The 21,579-nt window shown below is 39.4% G+C and overlaps 1 protein-coding gene across 8 annotated transcripts; it reads right to left on the reverse strand.

Moving 5' to 3' along the window:
* Positions 1 to 1,879: 1,879 nt before the first annotated feature.
* Positions 1,880 to 20,344, reverse strand: LUC7L3 (LUC7 like 3 pre-mRNA splicing factor). Of its 8 annotated transcripts, none has more exons than XR_014949327.1 (12): positions 20,163 to 20,344; positions 13,567 to 13,633; positions 12,506 to 12,545; positions 12,095 to 12,239; positions 11,038 to 11,112; positions 10,831 to 10,935; positions 10,205 to 10,366; positions 9,519 to 9,802; positions 8,814 to 8,974; positions 5,486 to 5,611; positions 3,811 to 4,004; positions 1,880 to 2,330 (listed from the first exon to the last, which is right to left on the reverse strand). XR_014949327.1 is itself a non-coding variant. In XM_021555049.4 (12 exons), exons 1-12 carry the CDS (start codon positions 20,259 to 20,261, stop codon positions 2,318 to 2,320), a joined length of 1,398 nt encoding a protein of 465 aa, XP_021410724.1. In that variant the 5' UTR covers positions 20,262 to 20,344; the 3' UTR covers positions 1,880 to 2,317. The 8 variants fall into 8 exon arrangements, 7 of the variants coding, with proteins under 7 accessions (XP_021410724.1, XP_085412921.1, XP_021410735.1 ...); XM_021555049.4 differs by lacking the exon at positions 5,486 to 5,611 and adding an exon at positions 3,653 to 3,758 and having other exon boundaries at positions 3,864 to 4,004; XM_085556795.1 differs by lacking the exon at positions 5,486 to 5,611 and adding an exon at positions 3,653 to 3,758 and having other exon boundaries at positions 1,880 to 3,239; positions 3,864 to 4,004.
* Between the last annotated feature and the right edge of the window lie 1,235 nt (positions 20,345 to 21,579).

A 21,579-nucleotide genomic window follows, 5' to 3' on the forward strand; every position in this document is an offset into this window, starting at 1 on the left:
TGTTTCCAGTTCCTTTATTTAGGAAGTCAGTGTAAGGACTGTCTCCACTAATTACTGAGCATTCTACTAAAGGGCAGCTGGTTTAAAAAGCTTTATTTCTCTAGTTTCCACCAAGAATAACAGTTAATGTGATAAGACTTAAACTCTATTGTAATCTGACTGTAATAACAGTGTATCTATGCATTCAAAGAAGTATTTTTGTATGTTTTATGCAGTTTAATAAACTCTAAGGCACACTAGTTATGTTAGCTGTTTTGTGTTGGGCTTTTTCTTTGAACAAGGAACTGTTGGAATGTCAACTGAGATTAAGTTTACAAAACTTACTGGTCTCCCAAGGACACCTTTTGTTTGCACTACACACTTGTACTGAAATGACATTGCTACTCTTCATTTTATAATAAAGGATCAGTCATTTCAAGTTACTTTGATCTCTTCCTTTTTCAGGGTAGAGGGTAGAAGGATGTGAAGAGGATCACTTTAGAGTGGACAGGACATTTAAAATTTTAATGCAACTTTGAAAAATCATAGGCCAGTACATCTTTAACACCTAATAAAGACTGTCAGGCTGTCAAAACCAGTATGGAGAAAACATGTAAGAGGTGCTTACTGAAATCAGCTACTTGCCTTCTGCATAGCATTCCTAGAAAATCTGGGATGGTATTTATCCTGGGCTTAAGCTCTGAAGATACTTCTCACAAAGATTAACCTCTGTGGAGATGTTTGTACAGTCAAATCTGAAGGCCAGAAAGGCACTGTTTTTCCTATGCTCTGCAAAAAAGAATGTTCCTTCATCTTCAAAGCATTAAAAACTCCACTATGAGACATGTGAGAATCTGAATCCCAGGCTAATCTACAAGGTTCCTCATTTTATTATTCTTACTTTTGCAGAGTAAGGGGAAATGCAAATCCTGTAACAAGTAATTGCAGTGGATGGTAGAAGACAAACATTTTCACCACTGAAAGAAGTAACACATCCAGGAAAAGGCTGAGTCCTGTCTCAAAAGTTTCAAAAGGAGGAAGCTGTTCATCTAATGTCTCAAATTAGAATTTAGTTAAAATTTCAACAGCTCCCACTTTATTTTTTCCCAAAAACACCACCACACCCTGTCTCCATCCCCTGTGCCCCTGTGTCTGGTTTAGAACAATAAAAGTCAAAAAAGAAACATGGCTGTTTGCATGTGGTATCAAAACCCAGTACTACTGACCAGAGGCACCAAGATGCAAGTTCCTCCCAAGTGCACTTCCACACACAGGCCAAATAAATCAGCACAAGTTACAATGCTGTTCTGTCATGTCTGACTTTGGTTACATATACAGTCAAGGCCTGAATACTAATGGGAAAGACAATGCTCTTTTTAAAGAATGTAAATTCACTGTCTGACAGCCACAGCACTGACTAGGACACACTGCAGTTCTTTTCCAACAAGAAGCACTACAGCTTCACAGGGAAGCGTTGGGCACATCTCCCTGCCTGTGTGTCTGTTCCGACCAACTGCACAAGGTTGTTAATCAATACCCCAAACCAATACAATGCAAATATGAAGCAGTCTGAACACCAGCCTCAGCACTGGCATCTCTCTAAACATGCTGTGGAAGTTGAACTGTTTTATAAACAGCTAATACTGCCATTCTAATTACAAGATTTCTGTAATTTCTTAACCAACTGCAGCAAAAGGCACTTTCTGGGGAGACTCTGAACCTAACAGCATCTAACTGCTGCAAAAGTAAGCCTAAAATTAAATCCTAATGGCACCAAAAAACCCCAAACCCACAAACAGCACAGAACAACTATCCAAATTAATGAGCTAAGCTTGAAGACATGAGAAATTTATTAGGAAAGAAGCTTATTTAATATTAAATGTTCAATGACAGAGACAAATTTGTAACAGAAATTCAAAGATACTTTATTTCCATTTCTCGTATATCAAGAAGCTAGGAATTGCTTAGTTGTAAAAATGGAATTCATTTTAGTTCAATTCACACAAATACTAAACATTTATTCTTGTGTTTTAAAGTCCAAGAATGAAAACTTGCAATTAAACACTGAGCAAGCCATGTGTTCAGGTTATGTTGGTTTCTTATCTTAAAAAGTCTTAAAGAAAAAGAAAGATACAGGACTTATATTCTCAGTAGCATATGTGCTATTATCAACACATCTTTTTGAACTCTGGGAGGAAACACCAGTCCTGAATTAAATTTAATAAAAAAAAAAAATCTAACTCAACTTTATATTTTTCTATGCCACTACAGCTTTCTTTCACCTCATTTAAAAGCAGATCTTCAGTTTAAGCTGTCTTCCACTGTCTTCGCAGACTCTTCACACAGTAGTCCTATAATGCAAAATTTTGGGAGAACAGACGATTAGACAGCATTAAGAGCATTTTGTTTACCATTCCTATACACTCGCCCAGTTGTTAGCTGTCATCTTAACTCTACAAAAACATCACCATTGAACATGACTGGCATTAGAAGCAATGATGTAGCATTAATGGTTTAATACCAACATTAAATGTTGAAGAGTTCCTAGCGTACATAATGCAACTACAGTAACAAATTATATTGCAAGAAGCTCATTTATCAGCTGTCACCTCCACTGTTAGTTCCTTATTTCAGGAATACAACTAAAGACCTTCTGTAAGAAAGCTATGTCAAGAGTGGGGAAAAAACTTCAAGTTATCCTTTCCATACATAATTGCCTATTGCTTAGCTGCTTCATTTCCCACAAATAGTTTCCAGCATACACTCCTGCCATCAACACTGCCATCACTTGGTGGCATCTGTCTCTGCATTTACATCTGCCTTACAAGCCTGTTACCAGCCATTCCACTCTTCTGTGCTATGGCTGACTGCAAAGTCTCCTACACAGTAGGAAATATTAAGCACATACCTCTTAAAGACTTGAATTGCATTGAAAGTAACAAGGCGAATATTATGTAGTGTTTATTGCATTTTAAACTCTTTAAAGATATCTAATTCTGGGCAGCACTGCATCCCTACACACAGTTGAAAGAAAATTCCATTCTGTTAACATCAGATTTACAGTATTCACACAATACACAAAAAGTCCTTTTCACTAGCTTCAAAATCAAAAACACAACAGTAAGCTTAAAGATTACAGGCAACAGCATTCAAACATGGATGTGGGTAGAGAAAGGAGTACCTGGCATGAGTACCTGCTTAGTTTGACTGAATCCTTGATTTTTAATTTGGCTTTTCATGGGCCGCTCACAACACCAACGCTGTGTGAGGTATGGTAGTCAGCTGCAATAATTCATAAACCCTACACTTCCATCAATCCAATGCTACTGGCTCTCGAGTTACAGAACAAACTGCATTAGAATGCAAGGCAATAAAGCAAAAAAACTAGAAACATCCTTGACAAAGAAATACTAGCAGTTTATATGAAAACAAAGTAGTCCAACATGTGCCTCAAATATTAAGTATTTAAGCAAAAGTTTCTGCTGATGTACCAACACAATATGGACTTAAATACAAAACCAGTTCAATTTTTTAAAAAAACGATAACAAAATCCCTAAAAATAAAAAAGGATAATTAACTTTTCTACGGTGACGATATTACAAATATGTCCCAAAGAGGCACACTAATGGGGGCATGAGTCTGCTACGAAATAGCTGAGACAAAACAATGTACCTCAAAACGTTTTGCAGGACTACACTGTCATTTCCTTCAGAAGGTGCTTTAGTTTGTCTTCTTACTTGACTTACTTCCATCTTCATCTGTGCATACTTACGCTGCACTGTTAAACAGTAACAAAAAGCCCTAATCAAAGTTTGAAATAATGCACTTACCTCTGTCTGATCTGAGGTCATATCAGATCAGTTTTAATTGGACTGAGTGTCACCTTCAGATTTATTGTCTTCATTGGTCCCATTGACCTCATTCTTAGTCTCACTCTCCTTCGAGTCTGTATTTGTGTCTTCACTCTGTTTTTCTCGACTACTGGACTTCATACTACTTTTTTTATCATCAGATCCCCTCTTTTCTGCCATGAAAGAAGACATTGACCATGGATTTCAAAGTAAAAACAAACATTGCATACGTGAGATATATACTGCATACAACATGGGACAATTACTTTCTATAGCAATAACAGTAATACTCAAAAAATTACAGAAATAGGCTTCAGACTACCATGCTGGAATGGAGAGGGGACAAAATAAAGGTAGAAGGAGACAGTACAGGGTGGGAGAACAGGAGAAAGGTCAGACCTCCTAACAGAGGCAGCTACTCAGCTCTCTGTCAAAATGAGCAAACTGGGGGTAAAGAGGTTAGGCAGATGTGTAATTATGGTGCATGGCTTCCTTACTTATTATGGGATTCTTTTGGTCCCCAGGTTTTGATTTATGATTGTGTATGGCTTGCTTTGGTTTATAATTCTCATTAACTATGGTCTTGAAAGTGAATCAGGAAAGAGTGGTGGGACGCTTGATTGCATAATCAAAGAAATTGATATTTCCCAATTAAAAACTAGCAATCTCAAACTATCAAATACTTTGGGAAACAATATTAAGCACTGACAGCTTTGAAGGTGGAGATCAGTGACAACCAAAATCAAATTTGAAGCTGCAGATTTGTCAGCATTGTTAATTCTCAATTTTATAAAAACAGCAGTTATTTATAAACAATTCATTAAAAAGGCTTGGGGAGACAGCTTGGAAGATATATAAAAAGCAATTTTTTTTCAAAGGCAAAGAAACAGCAAGATGTGGAGGAAGGAACCCCTCAATTTGATCATGAATTGAGAAGCTCACTGAAGTATTTGCTACACTAAAAACTCAATCTTCAAAGAAGGAAGGAAGCCAGAAGTAAAAATATTTCCATGGGAAGAAAACCATTCAGTATTAGAGCTGTGTGCCTCATCTGTAAATTCAGTATTTGCAAATTTAATAAAAATACCAATTCCTGCTGTATTATTTCACATCATAATATTCAACTCTTGCTCAGTAAAGAAACTCTGGAGAGAAAAAAAAAATCCAAGAAACCAACCTCTCAGATGTCATCATACAGAAAAACATTCATGCTCTTTTTTCTGATTATTCCCTGCTATCTGGGCAATCAAAATAATTAATATAAATAGATAGATATATCCCTGACACAGGAGCACACAGATCAAACACTCTGAAAAAGCTATTTTAAATAACATTATGACCTAGACTGGCATAACACACTTTTATATTCCAGGATACAAAGCAAGAAATTAAGCTTTAAAAGAGCAGCAACAATCAATCCAACTTCTTTGTTTTATATCAGACTACCAAAGGATAGGATAAACCCCTCACACAGAAATGAGGGCAACTGCCTGATAACCACCAGTAGTGAGATTCACCTGCAGCAGCACATCCAGTGCAGGGTGCTTGGAGGAAGCACACGGCAACATCACCCAGCTCACTGAAGGACTAAGTCAGTTTGGGTCTGTCTGCCCTCAATTTGGCAACTCCGCAGGTAGATTGCACTCTAACTAACCTTGTTACAAAGTCTTCTTTTTGTGTCTTAAAGGTATCTCCGGTGCACACGTGGATCCACTGAGGAATAGTAGTCTTGTTTCCCCGCAGAGGACTAGTAGTCAGTCCAATAATCTTATCTTCTGTCCTATGTAGATATGGTAGATCTTAATAGCCCTATGGATGTGCAGTGTGCAGGGTTCTGTTTTGTCTTGTTTGTGTCTTGAATGTGGTCAGGAAGGATAATTTTGTTTAAGGTTAAAAAAAAAACCTAATAAATTGTGGTATGAAAGATCAAACTCTTCTAAAAATTTTAGTATTCAAATAGGTATACCATACCAAACCTCCAGTTTGCCAAGCAGAACTGAAAAAGTGTATTCAACAAATAGCCCAATAACTTTTCAACCCCTACAGTAGCTCTAAGAAGTTAAGTTCCTCCACTGTATTTTTAATCAGTAAGAGAGAAAGCACGTAAAATTAGTTTTCTGTTGGAATTGGGTGTATTATTTCAGCTGTGATCTAATAGGTATAATCACATAATATTGACTTTGCTTCCTGATTAAACACATGAACATTTTTATAATTGAGTTTTGTGGGCAACTGAGATGTGTTTTTTGAGAATTCTTATCATGACAAAGTGACTGTTTACTGTTTGGAAAATCAAACGAAGTATCCAGTATTACTGAGGTTCTGGCAGTATTTGCTGAGGGGTTTAATCACTAACATTAAGAGATGATAATAATTATTTTTATGTAAGTATCAGAATCCAGATTAGGGAAGATAGAAAGCCAACCCAAAGTGGTTTAGAGGCCCATTCCATATTAACCCTTCATAAAATGAAGGTACCTGGGAAGTAATTTTTGTTTTATTAAAACACCCTATTTATTCCATCTGCTCTGAAGTTTGTTAACTTCAACAGTAGGTGCATTCTACTGCTTTATATTAAGCTAATGCTCAATTGGTGTTTATGGCTGGTGGCTCCTTTCTTTAGCAAAGGTATCGCTGACCCTGAAATCTGTGTCACAAAGCAAGTGCCCTGTTTTTACACATGCATTTTTCTTATAACCTTGGTTGCTGTCTTCTAGAGTATCTCAGTGAACAAGAAACCAGGACTTCTGAATTTTCAAAGTGTGGGACTAATTTAATGTGCAATTGTACACAAGTCTTGGTAAACTGTTCCTTTGGGTTTTTCGGTGTTAATATTCATGTTCATAAAGCGGTCTGAGACTTCCAGATGAAAGGCACTACCATGAGTAGTTACAGCCTTTGCTACTTACTTTACAACTGCAGATCAGTGGTGGCTATAAAGACAAGTGGATTCTGAAGAAAATATTCCCAATGTACTAAGTTAAATCTTAACTTTGAAGTTACTATTGTGCAAAAGCCACACACTTCAAATATATGAATCTCAAAGCTTTATTCTTAACTACCTATCTACAGCGCCACATTGCAAGTATGATGATGCAATGGTGCTTACAGCTTCAGTACAGAAATTCAGTGTTGCCTTAGTAACTACTACTGGGTTTGGTTTTATCCTTCCTTTCCTCCTCTTTTATATTTTTTTCTGTTAAAAGATTTTCCTAACAAAAGGAAAAACCCACAAACTTCTTCAGGATTACAGTCCTGTTCTAAGGCTTATTTGTGCTTTTAGAAATGTTAGGATGGCACAGTCAAAAAAAGTAACTTATTTTCCCAGGTGGGACTTTCATTGCAGCTCATAGCATCACCTCACTGTTCTCATTTCTGGTGGAAGAAAGCAGCAAGCAGCAAATAAAACAGCCAGCAAGGAAATCAGTGAAGCTAAAACTAAAAATACTTGAGACGTTGAAGATAGTTCACTAGCTCCTCTATTTATGGGAAGATTAAGGAAAGAACTGAAAAGCTCAAAACCAGACCAAATCTGAATAAATAAGAAAAGTTATTTATATGCATAGATAACACACATTCAGGAGCACAGGACATTCTTCACCAAGTACCAGAAATCTGTTCATAAAGCAGGCAAAAAATCAGGTAGGAATAGTAACAATGGACAAATATAGGCTACAACACTGAATCTGACTTTAAAGCCCGCACATCATTTCCACTGCCAACGAGCAAGCAACAAACCCACTCTCTTACATGGCAAAGGAAAATGAGAGAAGAATCAATACTGAGAGTGCCCCACAGTATAAACCAGAATAATTGAAACACCCCAAGGAAGTCAGGGAAGAGAAATACATGAAGCGTTACCAATACTTTGGCAACCAATCCACTGGATAAATACAGAGAAGGGTCAAGCAGACAGGCCTATGCAACCCAGACACATGCACAGAGCACCTTTCATTCCAGAGAACCTCAAAAGTACCTTAGAAACACAATTGTTTCATCCATTACTGATGATCAGCCCATGAAGTGGGGTGGCTGTTTCGGACTGGCCGTTAGTCAGCTCCCCACCAGAGCCAGAAGTATTACGTTCCTACAGAAGTTCCAAAAGACTTTTAAAGGGGGAAATTTAGCAATAACAGTGAATTAGTATCTTCCCACAAAATGTGAATCCACAGTGTTCTCACTGTAGCTCTTTGAAATCTTAGTTAAAATAAAGTTTCTGAGCTTCAGCCTCTGGTGAAACAGTGAATCACCATGAATGCTGTGGTACACAGCAGGTACAGCTACAAAACCATTCCAAAGACTAACACAGCCTTCTGTTGAGACTCATCTGAATACTGACAAAGCAAAACTCACTTTGTTCAAACAACAAACAAAAAAAAGGGAGAAAGGTGGGGAGGAAGAGCAGGAGACTGGGGAGAAGGCATAAATTGTCATTTAGAGCATCACAGAGATTCTGCAATATTTATCTTGGACTGCATTTATAGATCAGGAAGAAAACTTAAAAGCACTGTTAAAAGGATAATAAAGGAAACATTACAGTGTTGAGAAGTAATAGGTGGTGGTGAGAAGCAAGGTACTAACCTCCCACAAAACATGTACCTGCAAAGGGTAATTGCAAATATCCACTAAGAGCAGGAATGTAAGACACTCACTCTTAGAAAATGATGATTACAGAATTACATTTTTCTAAAGGTAAACAGGTCTTAAGATAAATAAAAATCCTTGCACACTTCATCTGCAGACAAAGTGCAACAGGTAAGAGAAGGTCACTGGGGTGTAGGCATGCACACACGTGTAGTGACGGTAACTGGAAAGAACAAAATGTTTCAAATTGCTTACAGCAACACACAGAGCTTTCAGAATGAGGTCTGATTTGATACCAAGAGCTTTCAGGCACTCACTGAAAAGCTAACAGCTTTTGAGACTCTAAGAAAATAACAGTTTCAGAACTTGCTAAGAACTCAGTCTTTATACAAACATACCTTTTTCTTTTGACTTCCTGTCTTGTTCTCGCTCTCTGCTTTTACTTCTGTGCTTGTAGGATTTTCGGTCCCGGCTTTTTGACCGTCTCCTGTCTCTACTACGAGACCTGTGTTTCCTTTCTGATCTATCATGGCTTCTGCTTCTCCTCCGGTCACGACTCCTTAACGTTCAGAGAGAATTTCAAAAACGTAAAAACGTAAAACTCAGCCGCTATTTTCTAACTCAGAATATGAAACAGTACAACAGTCACCTTTAAATACAGTGATTACCTACAGAAACCAAATCTTAACATATTGTATACAAATATTTCATATTTCCCAGTATATAAGAAATACGCCCTCTTAATTTACTGAAACAGTTATCTATGTAGTTTAAAAGTATCTACCACCATGAAATAAAGACCAGCTGAAGGAAGAAACAAGAAACTGTGTTTTTGGGAGCATTCTTGGTTTGCTGAAAGCTCCCTCATAAAGCCACTTCCACCACTATGGTTTCATCTTCCAAAAATGGAGAGAAGACAGTGACACTCAGCAAAAACTTGCTTATCCTTAGAACCAATAAGGTGTGTCTTCACTTAAGAAAGACCTAAGTGAAGCTAACAAATCAGTGATGTGACTCAGACAGGCAAGTCCCCACAATATTTTTACCTTTTGGAAATTCACCTGAAAATACTTAGGAGACACACAGACACACAACAGAGGTACCTGCTTCGCCTTCTTTCTCTGCTTCTTGACCTTTTGTGGTCTCGTGAGCGGCTGCACCTCCTGTCAGATGTCCTGCTCGAATGCCTGCTCCGTGAGCGGCTCCTTTTACGCCTCTCTCTGTCACGAGCCCTCTCTTTTTCCTTTTCTTCCTCTTCACGTCGTCTCTTCCTTTCCCGCTCCTCTCTTTCCCTCTCCCTCTCTTTCTCCCTCTCTTCCCGTTCTAGCTTCTCTTTCTTCAATCTTTCATCACGGTCAGGCTCTTCTGTTCTTTTTCGTAACTTTTCCTTAAAAAACAAGTTCACAGGAAGAAATGAAGATTACTCAAGACAATTAAGCTTATAGATTCTGAGGATGTAAAAGCCTAAACGTTCAGAATAGTTTAATCTTCCAAACAAAGGACAGTGCTTCCTAAAATTCCTGAAATGAAAATCCTTTGTCTTGCTTTTTTTGCTTGTCACGCTCACAAGAACAGAGGACACACTACATTTCCTTAAAAAGGCCATAAAATTTCCCACCTGAATCAACATCTTTGCTTGTATCTTATGTCACAAAAAATTACTTAAGTGAAAGCACAGTGCAGCATTCCATTTCTTGGGAGTGTTTCACCCTCTTGAGAAAATCCACTGGACAGCCTTTTATGTACATTAGGAAACCTCCAAGCATTTTTCATTTCAGGAAATACTTACTTTTAAATCTTCTACAGTAGCTTTTATTTTGGCATAACCCATGTGCTGCTTTCCCATCAAGTGGTCATCTACCCTGGACTGGGCATCTCCTACAATTAAAAAGGCTCCACAAACTTCACAAACTTCCATTTGTTTTTCCTGGGCTGCAAAGCTCTCAATTGTCTGAAAAATAAGAATATTTGACACAGCAAAAGAGAAGTTTTAGTCAGTGAAGAGGTCTATAACTCTATGTTACTGTTGTCAAATCCCAGGCTGTACTGAAAGCTGAAATCACATCTACCCGCTGTACCTTTGGTGCACTGCACTCCATCACAGAAAACAGGGAGAGAAGAGGCCACCCTGTGCCCATTCACAGGGCAAAGTTTAACTGAGACCTCAACTAGAGGAACGTGCAAGCTCTCCTCCAGGACTGCTGGATGAGTAATTTCATAATTTGTGTGCAGGAAGTCCACTCCCAAGGTAGAATGCCTAATCAATACACTGGATTAACACAGCCAAATGTCCTGTTACTATGTAATGAGTTCTGCACAGACCTTGCATGTCTTCAGTGGAAGGACATGTTTATTTAGAATGTACTGTGCACCAAATTTTGATACGTCTCACAGAACTATGAACACATTACTTACTGAAGTTGTAGACCTCAGCAGTTCTCTCTCTTCCTTTAACTGTTCAACGAGTTTCATCATTCCTTGTGCTTCTTCCACCTTTCCTTCTGAACCTAGTTCTTCAATCTAAAAGGCAATAAAAACGTTCAAAGTTTATTTTTTGATCAAGTAACAAAAGCAAGAGGGGCTTTTGTTTGGCTCTCTCTCATGGGGCTAAAAACCCCTCACCTGTTGAAGCAGTACATCGATTTTGTCAGTTAACACCTGGATCTTCTCCTCGTTTTTACCGGTAGGTCCTGCTCCCTGTAAAGAGCACACGAGTGAGTTGGGGCTTTTTTCTCTCCTGTAATTTTTTTTTCTTCTTTTGTTAAAATAGCTTAAACACACTAATGTATGCCTTTTCATATTCCAGAGACACTTTGGGAATAACCTCCCCCTGGCCTCTTCTCCCATGAGAAGCTACTAATAATAGTCTAGTCTAATATAAAACACTCCTCGACACAATTTACTCCACCCTTGTTAAGTCTAGTCACACTAATTCCTCCCAAATCAACAAAAATGGCCCAAGATCCTGAGCCATAAAAGGTAAGAAAATTGCATTCAAAGTCCTAACTTTAAACTGTGACACTCCCATGCAGCTATTACATATCTTTGCAGACATTCAAGTATGACTTAGAGGTTCTGTAGGCTTTAAATTTCAATCTCTGAGTGTAAAATGCAAAAAGAATTTCACTTCAAAGATGTATTTGTTAGCAGTGTCCTCTCTGCAGGCTGCCAAAATAGACTTATTGCCACCCTCCAAACCTCTGCTCCACAAGTGCAGATCTCTCAACTTGATAGTATCCACAGCTCCTTCTGAAGCAAATGGACTTTGTACAGAACAGTAAGGTGGGGCAGCAGAAAGAGCAAGGCTGTCCTGGCAGTCATAAAACTCAGAGAGCACAGGCTGCAGACCCTGCTCCAAATCCATCAGGGGAAAAGATACAGCTTGCTAGTGCAGAGAGGGAGGAATGTGCAACTAGTGGAGAGGAGGTAAATTGAGGTTGTCAGGGTAAAGACAACACCTGATAGGTAGAGAATAGATTCTTATTCTGAGGAAACAAGAGACAGCTCTCGGTGGCTCTGGAGTCACTTGGCTCATCCACTAATGCAATCTGCTGGCTAACAGATGAAAAATCTTATTCATCAGGAATCTTCTGGATAATAATAAGTTTCACCTGAATAGGTAAGACCCTGAAGATGCAGTCTACAGGAAAAGCTGCCTCAATGACTCCTGCAGACTCACCCCAGAAGACTGCTGGTTCTGTGACAGAGCCAAACGAGCATGGCCCCTCCGGATCCTGCGCTCCACCTCTGCAAGCAAGCTCTGCAAATAGCGCAGGAAGTCCCTCTCGTAGCCCACCTTCATAAACCGAGAGCTCTTCTCATACCTGAGAAGAGATGTTAAAAATGAGAGTTCACATCAATCTCTAATAGATGAAAACCAAGTAACAAGACACACAGCGTTATAAATTCTTGCTCATAGTAAGAGAATATTACATATTTAAATAAGTACATTTTTATTTAAATAAAAATTGAAATAAACTTTTGCAAATAAAAAGAGCAAGTCATTAGTAATGTTTGGGCTGTTATTAACAAATTGCAAAGATACCAGAAATTCTATTTACTTTATTAACATATCAAACAACAAACTTACTGTTTGCGTAGATTTTCATCATGAATTTTTTCACAAGGACCTAAGAAGACAACACACAAAGTTTAAGTTTGCATTCCTAAATGCTGTATTCATATTCCACCAACATTTGTTTGTGCATCATGACAGAACAGAGCTATATTTCATAAAAATAGCTTTTATGCTTCTGCCTGTCTGCTTCCATTGCTTGGAGCTTGAAAAACACTGAAGAAAAAGAATGCCAACATCATTAGGTAATTATAAAAAAGAGACTCTACATACAGAATCATGATAAAAAATTTCCAGATCAAGTTTTACATTAGTAAATACAAACAAACTGTGTAACATCTTAAACACCTGGGGCTTAAAAAAAAGAGAAAAAAAAAAAAAAAAAAAAAAAAAAAAAGAAGAAAAAATTTAAAAATTATATATTAAGGGAAATTTCATCAGGCACTTTCTAATTTCCAGGGTTCTCTGCAACACACTAGCTACTTAAAACAGATCTTCAGAGTAAATTAGGAGGTACATGCATCAAGTTCATGAAGGTGGCTGTGTTAAAATTCCTCACCTTCCCCAGACTCTCAAACTCTTCAACACATTTAAAAACTACAACTAAGATAAAAAGTCTGGTTTTGCTAAGTTAACACCTCTAAACTACATGCTACATGTAGCTATCAACTACCAGTAATTTAGAGCTGGTCTTCAGAAATAACTATTACAGTGAGTGAGTCTTTTACTTTAGGTAAAGCAGCTCAATCCTATATACTCACACAAAAACAGGTTAAAACCCTGCCCAGATAGCGGAACCCAAACTAGAAACTGCCACTCGAGCAGGAGAAAAGCACCCCACACCCAGTAACTTAGCTTACACAGTAAGAAATAATTTTAAATAGCTTTTTCATTTAGACAAAGTATGATCTGGAATAAGCATTACTTTTAGGATACTGTATCACTGGCAACCTTGAAATGAAAAAAAAATCAAAGTGTTTTGACAGAGCAATTAACAATGAAAACACAGTTTGCAAACAAAAGCTCAACTGTAATTACTTTTTAGTGAATGAAGATGACATGACTTATAAACTTACCTAAATCAGAACGGGTATTTGTAAATAATTCAGCTGGGCAAAAGCCACAAAGGTAGTACTTGCAAACCTGACAGAGAAGAGAGAAACAGGCATCATTTTTTGCCTCTTGAATTTAAAATTTTATGCAATTGATTTTTTACTAAAACACAAAGTTCAGTGTCAAAGTTTCCTTTGAACATAGTAACATTTCTAAAAATTTTACACACCCTTTATCTTTATACTTCTTGGCAGCAGTAAGTGGTATAAGATGCATTTTGATGACAAAATACCAAAAATCTTACTTTTCCTTGCAATAGTAATAGTTCTTAATTCTACCACTAAATATTTAAGATTAGAGGAAAGCATCTTCAATTTATAAATATAAATATTTACTATTTCCAAAGGAAAGGAATGAGATCAGAGTGGATTATTTAGTAAGTTCAGTGAAATTGTGAACTGTGAAAAGCCACAAGAGGTGAGAACAATTGCCATGGAAGCACAGACCATGCTTCCTCTGCTTGTCTGGGACAACTCTGTGTTCAGCCTTCACTTCCCCAGAGCTACTGGCCTGGAGAACCAGAGCCACCTGTACTCAAACATTAGGTACTACCCCAAGGACTTTGATGGCAATTAAAAGACAATTATCCAGAAGCTTTCCCACTCCAATGCTTTTACAATTCCCTACTTTAAGAATTACAGTCAACAAGGCATTATATAGCTCTTCAGGCAAAAAAGGCATTCATTTTAATCTGCTTTCCTGCCAACTAGAAAGGGTTTGGTTCGTTTCTGAACAGTCTGGTTTTACATTATTGAGTCAGGTTCCTTTTCTGATAACAAAAATTACCATCAGAAAGTTCAAAAACCCACAAACCTGTTACTCTAAGTCAATAAGTACTTAACGTATGATTGATAAAACTTGCTTTTGTTAAAAAGATTATTCACCCTCATCCATGAGCCTGGGCTTAGCTAGTCAAGTTGGTCAGATCCTGAGGTGCATGACACAGAAATATCTCCTGTCTATCCATCAGAACAGCCATAAGGGTAGAATCAGAAATACTTTCATCCCTAACTTCATAAATAATCTTAAATAATTAACTTTTCATTAGACCCTCCCCACAGATGTGACTACCATTAATTAAGGTGTAAATCCAAAACTAGCCTGGACGTTCTTCCAGCACCTCCTTTACAATACACCAGTTTCTAATTTTTGGCAATCTAGTAACTGTGAATGCATTATAGCTTAGTTCTAATCCTCTTGCATATCCAGTGGACAATTGCTTGCAGTATCTTATCTCCCACGATAGAGACTGAAATATTTGAAGAAAAGGGGGTAAGGACAGAGGACCCAACACCACCACCTCACTAAAAAGCCTGTGATAGCCATTAATCAAATTAGATCAGCCTGATTTATTTTTCCAAGCTAACTGCCAGACTGCAAATCAGCCTAGGGAAGTTAAAACTCTACTAACTGCTTTACAGATTACTCAGAAAAACAATCAGGCTTTCTATTAACAAACCACAGGAAAGAAACACAAACAAATCTCTTATTATGCAATTTGAATACTTCTCCCATGATCCAGGTTTGGACACTGGTACCTATCTGAAGCAATTAAACAAGAATAGTTAAGAAAACATGTGAAAAGACTTTTTTTTTCTTCTCAGAAGGAGAAAGTTATTAGACAATATCAGATTTTAGAATCTGCTCTTCTCTGAAAGCTGCAATATTGCTACAGAGTTACTTCAAAGGACCAGTTTCTGGGATGGATTTCTGTATTGGTCCACAGAAATGTAATTTCTCTATACATTCTCTTCTTCCATTTTCTCATACTCATATCCAGGTATAAGGCTCAGCGGAAAGACACTTCCCAAAAAAATTCAGAGAACGATTAAACAATTTCATAAGCACAGTAATGACAGTCTGACCACACCATACTGTTAGAAGTGTTGTAGAATATCCTCTATCAACCAAAAAACAAGGCAAACTGGCCTGTAACAGTTTAGAAACTAGCAGTAACAAAAGGAGCAAAGGAAAAGTCATTAGAAGTATGATGAACAAAACAAAAAACCCATCCTCAATAAAACCAGAAAGAATTACAATTATTATGAAACAGTACTAGTAGGAAATCCTCTTTTTATTAGCTAATGGTTACAGCTATAAGTTGCAGTAACCAATACTAAAATATGAGGTTTAAACATACCATACACTGTATTAATTATTTATATATTAAAATCCCAAACCAAACATGAGCCATATAATAATACTCAAACCCAAAATGACAAAACATACACACACAGAGCAAAAAGCTGCCATGATTTTCTTCTACCAGCTCTAGATGCTGCCACTGTAGCACTAGGATGGCACTCAGTGAATTACTTGACATTTTCTCCTAGGAAGCAGCCTGCAGAGAGATACTCACTTCAGAGTGGTTCAGACCACCGTGGCTGAAGCGATTTTCTTCCCCTCTCATACCCATTTCATTATGCTTTTCAATTGAGTTTGCTTCAACAGCAAAATACAACTTGCTGGAATCCTGCAGAATCTTGCAGGTATCATTCCAGCTCAGCTTCACTGAGTGCAACATCTGCCTTTCCCAGGCTGCTCTTCAACTGCACTTTCAATCAGTCCTAAATAATCAATGGTGAGCGGGAACAGTAAGGGCAAAGGAATGGTTTAACCATCACAGAACATTAAAGGACTGAAACAGAGGTGACTGATGAGCTAAAACTGGCATCACACATCCATGGTTTATCAGGCCACTGCATTAATCACAAGTAATATGAAAACACATTCCATATCAGGAAGTTTGGTAGACAACTCCCAGTGCAGGTAACCAGCATTTACTCCCTTCTGCAGAGTTATTCTGCCAACTCTGCTAGCGTGAAGGTGCAACAGGCAAATATCAGTGTCAAACTGCTGGTGCAGGATAAGCCACAGCTCGGGTCTCAAAGCCCTAGTGCTCACATTTTGGTAAGACACTATGACACTACAACAAACAGGGATGTTTGGAACTTTCCATTTCTTCATCACAAATTCACTAACCCCTGAAATCTCTTGGAGGTGGGAGAGTAGTATCCTTTACATTCAAGTCCACTAAGTTAACAGCAAAAATTGCAAGCACAACTGGAGTTTGGGAATAACTTCAAAGCTCTCCCATATAAAGAAGCTACTGACAGCCCTATATTGTTAATGCTTCTACATTAACATGATTCTCTTCTGCAAGAAATTACTTACTGATGGAGAAGTATCCCTCAACAGTAATAAACAATTACAAATTCAAATTCCTTTAGAGTGACAATTCCTAGTAAAATGGCTGAGAATAAAATCCAGCAGACTGTCTTGCGCACCAAAACTAGTAAATTCCTCCTCATAGTTGAGATCTTTGAATCCATTAAAACTCACATGCAGCAGACATTTTAAGAGCAATGCCTACCCACCCAAACATCAGCCCTTCTCCCGAGTGAACCCACTTGTAAAGATAAATGTTATTTGTTGTAGGAAGAGTATTAGTAATGAAAAGTTAAGTCCTCTCCCTCCATCCCCTGGAGGATTAAGTCCTTAAATTCTACCTAGATACAAAGCAATTTAGGTCGCTGGCATTATAAAAGTAAAAGCACAATACATCATAAATAGCTAAATTCATCCCATCATACTCTGAATACAAACCAACATTTTGTGAAACTACATTATCAGAGCTGATTTCTCACAGTCCTTTGTCTAACAGCTCTTCATCCCTCTCCACTTTCTGAAAACCCCGAGTTTTCAGAGCCTTGAAGAAGTATTAAAATGTCAAACCTTACTGGAGAACGGGCTGTCTTGTACTACAGAACAAACTCAGAATTCTTATGCAATTGCTATTTCTGCAAGAACTTGCTTTGTGCAGGTGGCATATTAAAGCAGGAAGGTGTGAATCAACAAAGAAATATACTTTGTCTGCAGATATGATAGTAAGCAGAAAGACTAAAATACATGATACTAATAATTTCTTCCCAAAACAAAGTCTTTTTGCCAAAACCAGGATTGATCACCTAAGGATATGCCATCATACTGAAATATACCACAAATGGAATTCCAATTTTTAAAGATTAAAGGCTTTAATCATGTCAAAGTTTTATAGTAAGAACTTAAGCTTTACAAAAGCTTTTATATTATATGATCTACATGTTTCATTGGCACTGCAAATAAATCCCACACTGAGATATCACGCCCTCTGCTTCCACACTTTCCATCTTGTATTTCACTGCACCTTCCAGTTTCTGATAGCCACATGGATGCAATCCCCAAAGAATAAGCAAAATATAAATTAGCTTCTTGTGATAATCTTCCACGTTCAAAACTTGATGAAATGTGACAAAATTCTACACTTTGGGATCAATACAACATGCTAGCATTGAGCAGGTTGCATGTTGATCAGTGTCTAATCTCAAAAGAAATTACATTTCACCTGAAAAGCAGGACAGCAGGCAGAGGAATTAATATTACCATTTGAATCTTATCTGCATTTCCTGTCTTTAAAAACATGTCAGCATTGCAAATTTATCTTCAGGTGACAAAGGAAGTCAAAGTGAGACACGTGTTTAACAGCAGTAATTGCAGGGGTTGATGAACTCATCAGTTGACTGTAGGAATCTAGGAAAACATTCCTTGCAGAAAAGTTGTATTTAATCATAAATAAAAGCAGAAGCTCAGCAAACAGCAGTGGATCCTGCAGGACTGAAGGCTCGTAACTTTCCCACTGCTCTCAGACACAGGACAGCTCTCACTTTCTGAACTGTCAGAGGACTGGGAAGGAGAGACGAGGCCCTGTTTCTAAAACAGCAAACCAGAAGAGCTCAGAGACTGAGTCCCTTGGTTACAGTCAAACTCCTCAGCCTAAAGCTCTAAGTGAAAAGAAGAATTGAAAATACTTGGTAATTTGTTCATTTGAAGATGAAGAAGGTAATCTGAACTTACTAAAAGTGAATGATGGGGAAAACAAAAACCAACCAAGAAAAGAAGTCTTTCTCACCTTAATGAATAAACCAAACCAATCCCCTTATCTGTTCTACCTGGGCCAACATGGTTCAAGCCATTCACCTTGTATTCCATGTATTTCATCTAACTCCTCCTTGTTTTAAATTCACAAAGGAAAATATCTAACCAAACACTCAACTGAATTATCTTCTTAATAAACTAAGTCTAGAAACACATAAGCAAGGTCATGAAAACTTCCTGAACTCACAATCTCTTCCTGATATGCACTGCTTACCTACACAGCAGCATTTTTCAAGGGAAGCATGGTTCCTCACAGTTGAAAAATCAAAGGTAAGACAGGTACTGGTCCTGACATCATGCAAATTTAACCACTCCAAACAAATTCAAACAAGTATTATCCTCCTTTATAATGACCCAAATCCCACAGGAAAAAATGAAATCTTGTCTTTGATTAAGATACAATTTAGAACAGCCAAACCCAAGCATTTCTCTCTCCATCCAAATAAACAACATCCTAAGCAAATACTAAGGGGAGAGCAGCTAAATGTGCAGCTTAAATCACAGAAATTCCTACAACTTAAGTGATAAAGTATTGTAACTGCAACACTTTCTTTACACATATGCCATAACGAAAAAAAGGCATAATGAACGGGAGAAACTAAAATTTAAAAATTCATCAGTGTTCATCTCTCCCAAAGCAGCAGCAGCAGCAACTCTGTAGGTACCACTGCGTTTTCCTGAAATAACTTAAAATTCAACTATGATAGCCAGAACTAACTCATCATTCAAAGTTCAACCAACTGGAGAAACCTCAATAATAATAACAACAACGATGTCTTATTTGGGCTACTTATTGCAGAAAATTAATGAACACCATATTAACAATAGTAGGCAAGTACTCCTAAACAACAGTCTTGTTTAGGATAGTATCCATCCTTCCCTCCCAAGCAGATTTCTCTGAGTGAGGAAATATGGAAAGAATAAAGGTCCTTTTAACCAAATACTCACTTTCTAAAGTCTTATGGTTTTTCCTTGTAGCACAAGCTCCAGGCATTAAAGTCGGTACGCGCGTGCCCTTCTTTTTCCTCCCCCAACACCATCCTCACGAAGAGATCCAGATACATTTATCTCCCAAACCAGAACATGTGTCTCATCCCCTTTCGTGCAAGTCAGCAGCTTCCACTCACAAGTGTTGAACTCCTTATTTTTGTGTTTCCCTAGGGGAGGCCAGCTGCTCTCTGGGAACCCCCGTCCCCCTTAACGGCGGCGCCGGCGGGCACAGCCTTCCCCCGCAGCACTCAAACACCGGGGCCGTCCCTCCGGTGTCCCAACAACAGCCCGGCTGTGCCAGGACCTTCCTCCTCCTCCTCCTCCTCCTCGGGGAGCCTCGGCGCTGTTCCCGCGCACGGCCAGGCCCGGCCCGCCCAGGCCGCCACACAGGCCCGGCGTGGAGCGCCCAACCCGCACCCCGACAACCCCGCGGAACCCCCGCTCCGGCGGCACCTCACCCCGTCCCTCTTCCCCCCTTCCCGCAGCTGTCCCCGGCCAAGAGAAGCCGCCCATGTCGCTCCGACAAACTCGCGGCTCCGCGCAGCGTGCGAGAGCGGCGGAGGAGGGAGGAGAGAGGCGGCCGCGCTGCACTCACGCTCTCGTGGTCCCACCGCACGTTGCTGCGCTTTTCATCCGGGGCCAGGTTCCTGTCCCGGCCCATGAGCTCGTCGAGGAGCTGGGCGGCCGATATCATCGTGAGCTGCGGGCCGAATCCCCCTCGCCAGACACCAGCTCGGCCGCCTCGCCCCGACAGCCCGCGCCGCGCCTGACCGAGACAAAATGGCGGCGGCGGCTGGCCCTCCCACAATGCCCCGCGCGGGCCGAGCCCGCCGCGCTCCGCTCCCTCACGGCGCTGCCGCGCTGCCCGGCCGGGCGGCCGTGAGGCACCGGCGGGCGGTGCGGACAAACAGCGGAACGCGGAACCGCCACGGTCCTGTCACAGCCCCGTGTGGTTCCGGGGAACCGCCACGGTCCCGTCACAGCCCCGTGTGGTCCCGCGGAGCCCCCACAGAACAGCCCCGTGTGGTCCCGCCTGAGGGGCAGCGGGTACCACACTGAGGGTGTCCCGCCCGACACAGAGGGTGTCGTGACAGCTAATGTCCAGCTTCCCTGTGGCGTTGTCAAAAATAGGTTTTTTATATGTGTATGTGATAATTCGTGCAAATAAAATGGTCATGGTGTTTTAAAGTGCTGTTAAAATGTACTCTTATCAGAAGTTTTTAAAACGCACAAGCCAGTGACAGGGATGGCAACACAACCTGGACAAGAGAGGGAGGATTCCATTTAAAAGCAAATTAAAGTGGCCGGCCTGGAGATGGATCATCCATCAGGGTGGTCCGAGGAACCCTGGATGATAAATACGCCATAAATATCTGAGATGGAAATAGCCAGAGCCATCAGGGAGATACATCTCAATATTGAATTCCCCAGGAACGCAATCACGGGTGTTCATCTCTATCCAGACATGTATTGTTCAGCCTGCCACGGAGAAAAGAACTCCACATGAATACGTGCAGTCTGAAAAGGAAGAAAAGGGACTCTGCCTTGGGCAAGAAAAATTGTATAAAAATCCCTCAGACAGGACAGACAATGTGAAAGCATAGGAGACCCTCTGCTGCAGCAGTCAAACCTGTGTCCCACCCAGCACCGACACCCAGGCTCGCCACTGACCCTTTTTGATCATAGCTTTTCCTTTTTTGTTGTTATTCTCTAAATTTATATTTGGTACATTTAATAAATTTCCTTCAATTAATAAATTGGAGCTTTCATTTATAACAGGTTAGAAACGGTTGTAAAATAGTTGATAATTGTTAAGCATGTACTGTTACTTTGCTTACTATATTGTAAAAGGTGTTAAAACGGTAGATATAAGAAATATGAGTATGGTATTACACCTAAAGTGCACCACATCCCCAGTCAAAACGAACCAGCCCAGACAGAACTGTAATGGGCCAATCAAGGGCCTAAAACCTTCTTGCAAATGAAGGATCCCAGGCTGGATGGGGCCTCTA

This window comes from Lonchura striata, chromosome 18 (assembly GCF_050655825.1).
Source record: "Lonchura striata isolate lonStrDom1 chromosome 18, ASM5065582v1, whole genome shotgun sequence".
NCBI classification, from domain to species: domain Eukaryota; kingdom Metazoa; phylum Chordata; class Aves; order Passeriformes; family Estrildidae; genus Lonchura; species Lonchura striata.

Bases quoted from the DNA above. Each gene is read 5' to 3' on its own strand.
- LUC7L3 (XM_021555040.4), bottom strand. From the start codon at position 20,261: ATGATATCGGCCGCCCAGCTCCTCGACGAGCTCATGGGCCGGGACAGG. The intron at 10,367-10,830 runs GTAAGTAATGTG...CTTATTTTTCAG, and splicing joins TGCTGAGGTCTACAACTTCA to ACAATTGAGAGCTTTGCAGC. The intron at 3,759-3,863 runs GTGACACTCAGT...ACTGTTTAACAG, and splicing joins TGAAGACAATAAATCTGAAG to TGCAGCGTAAGTATGCACAG.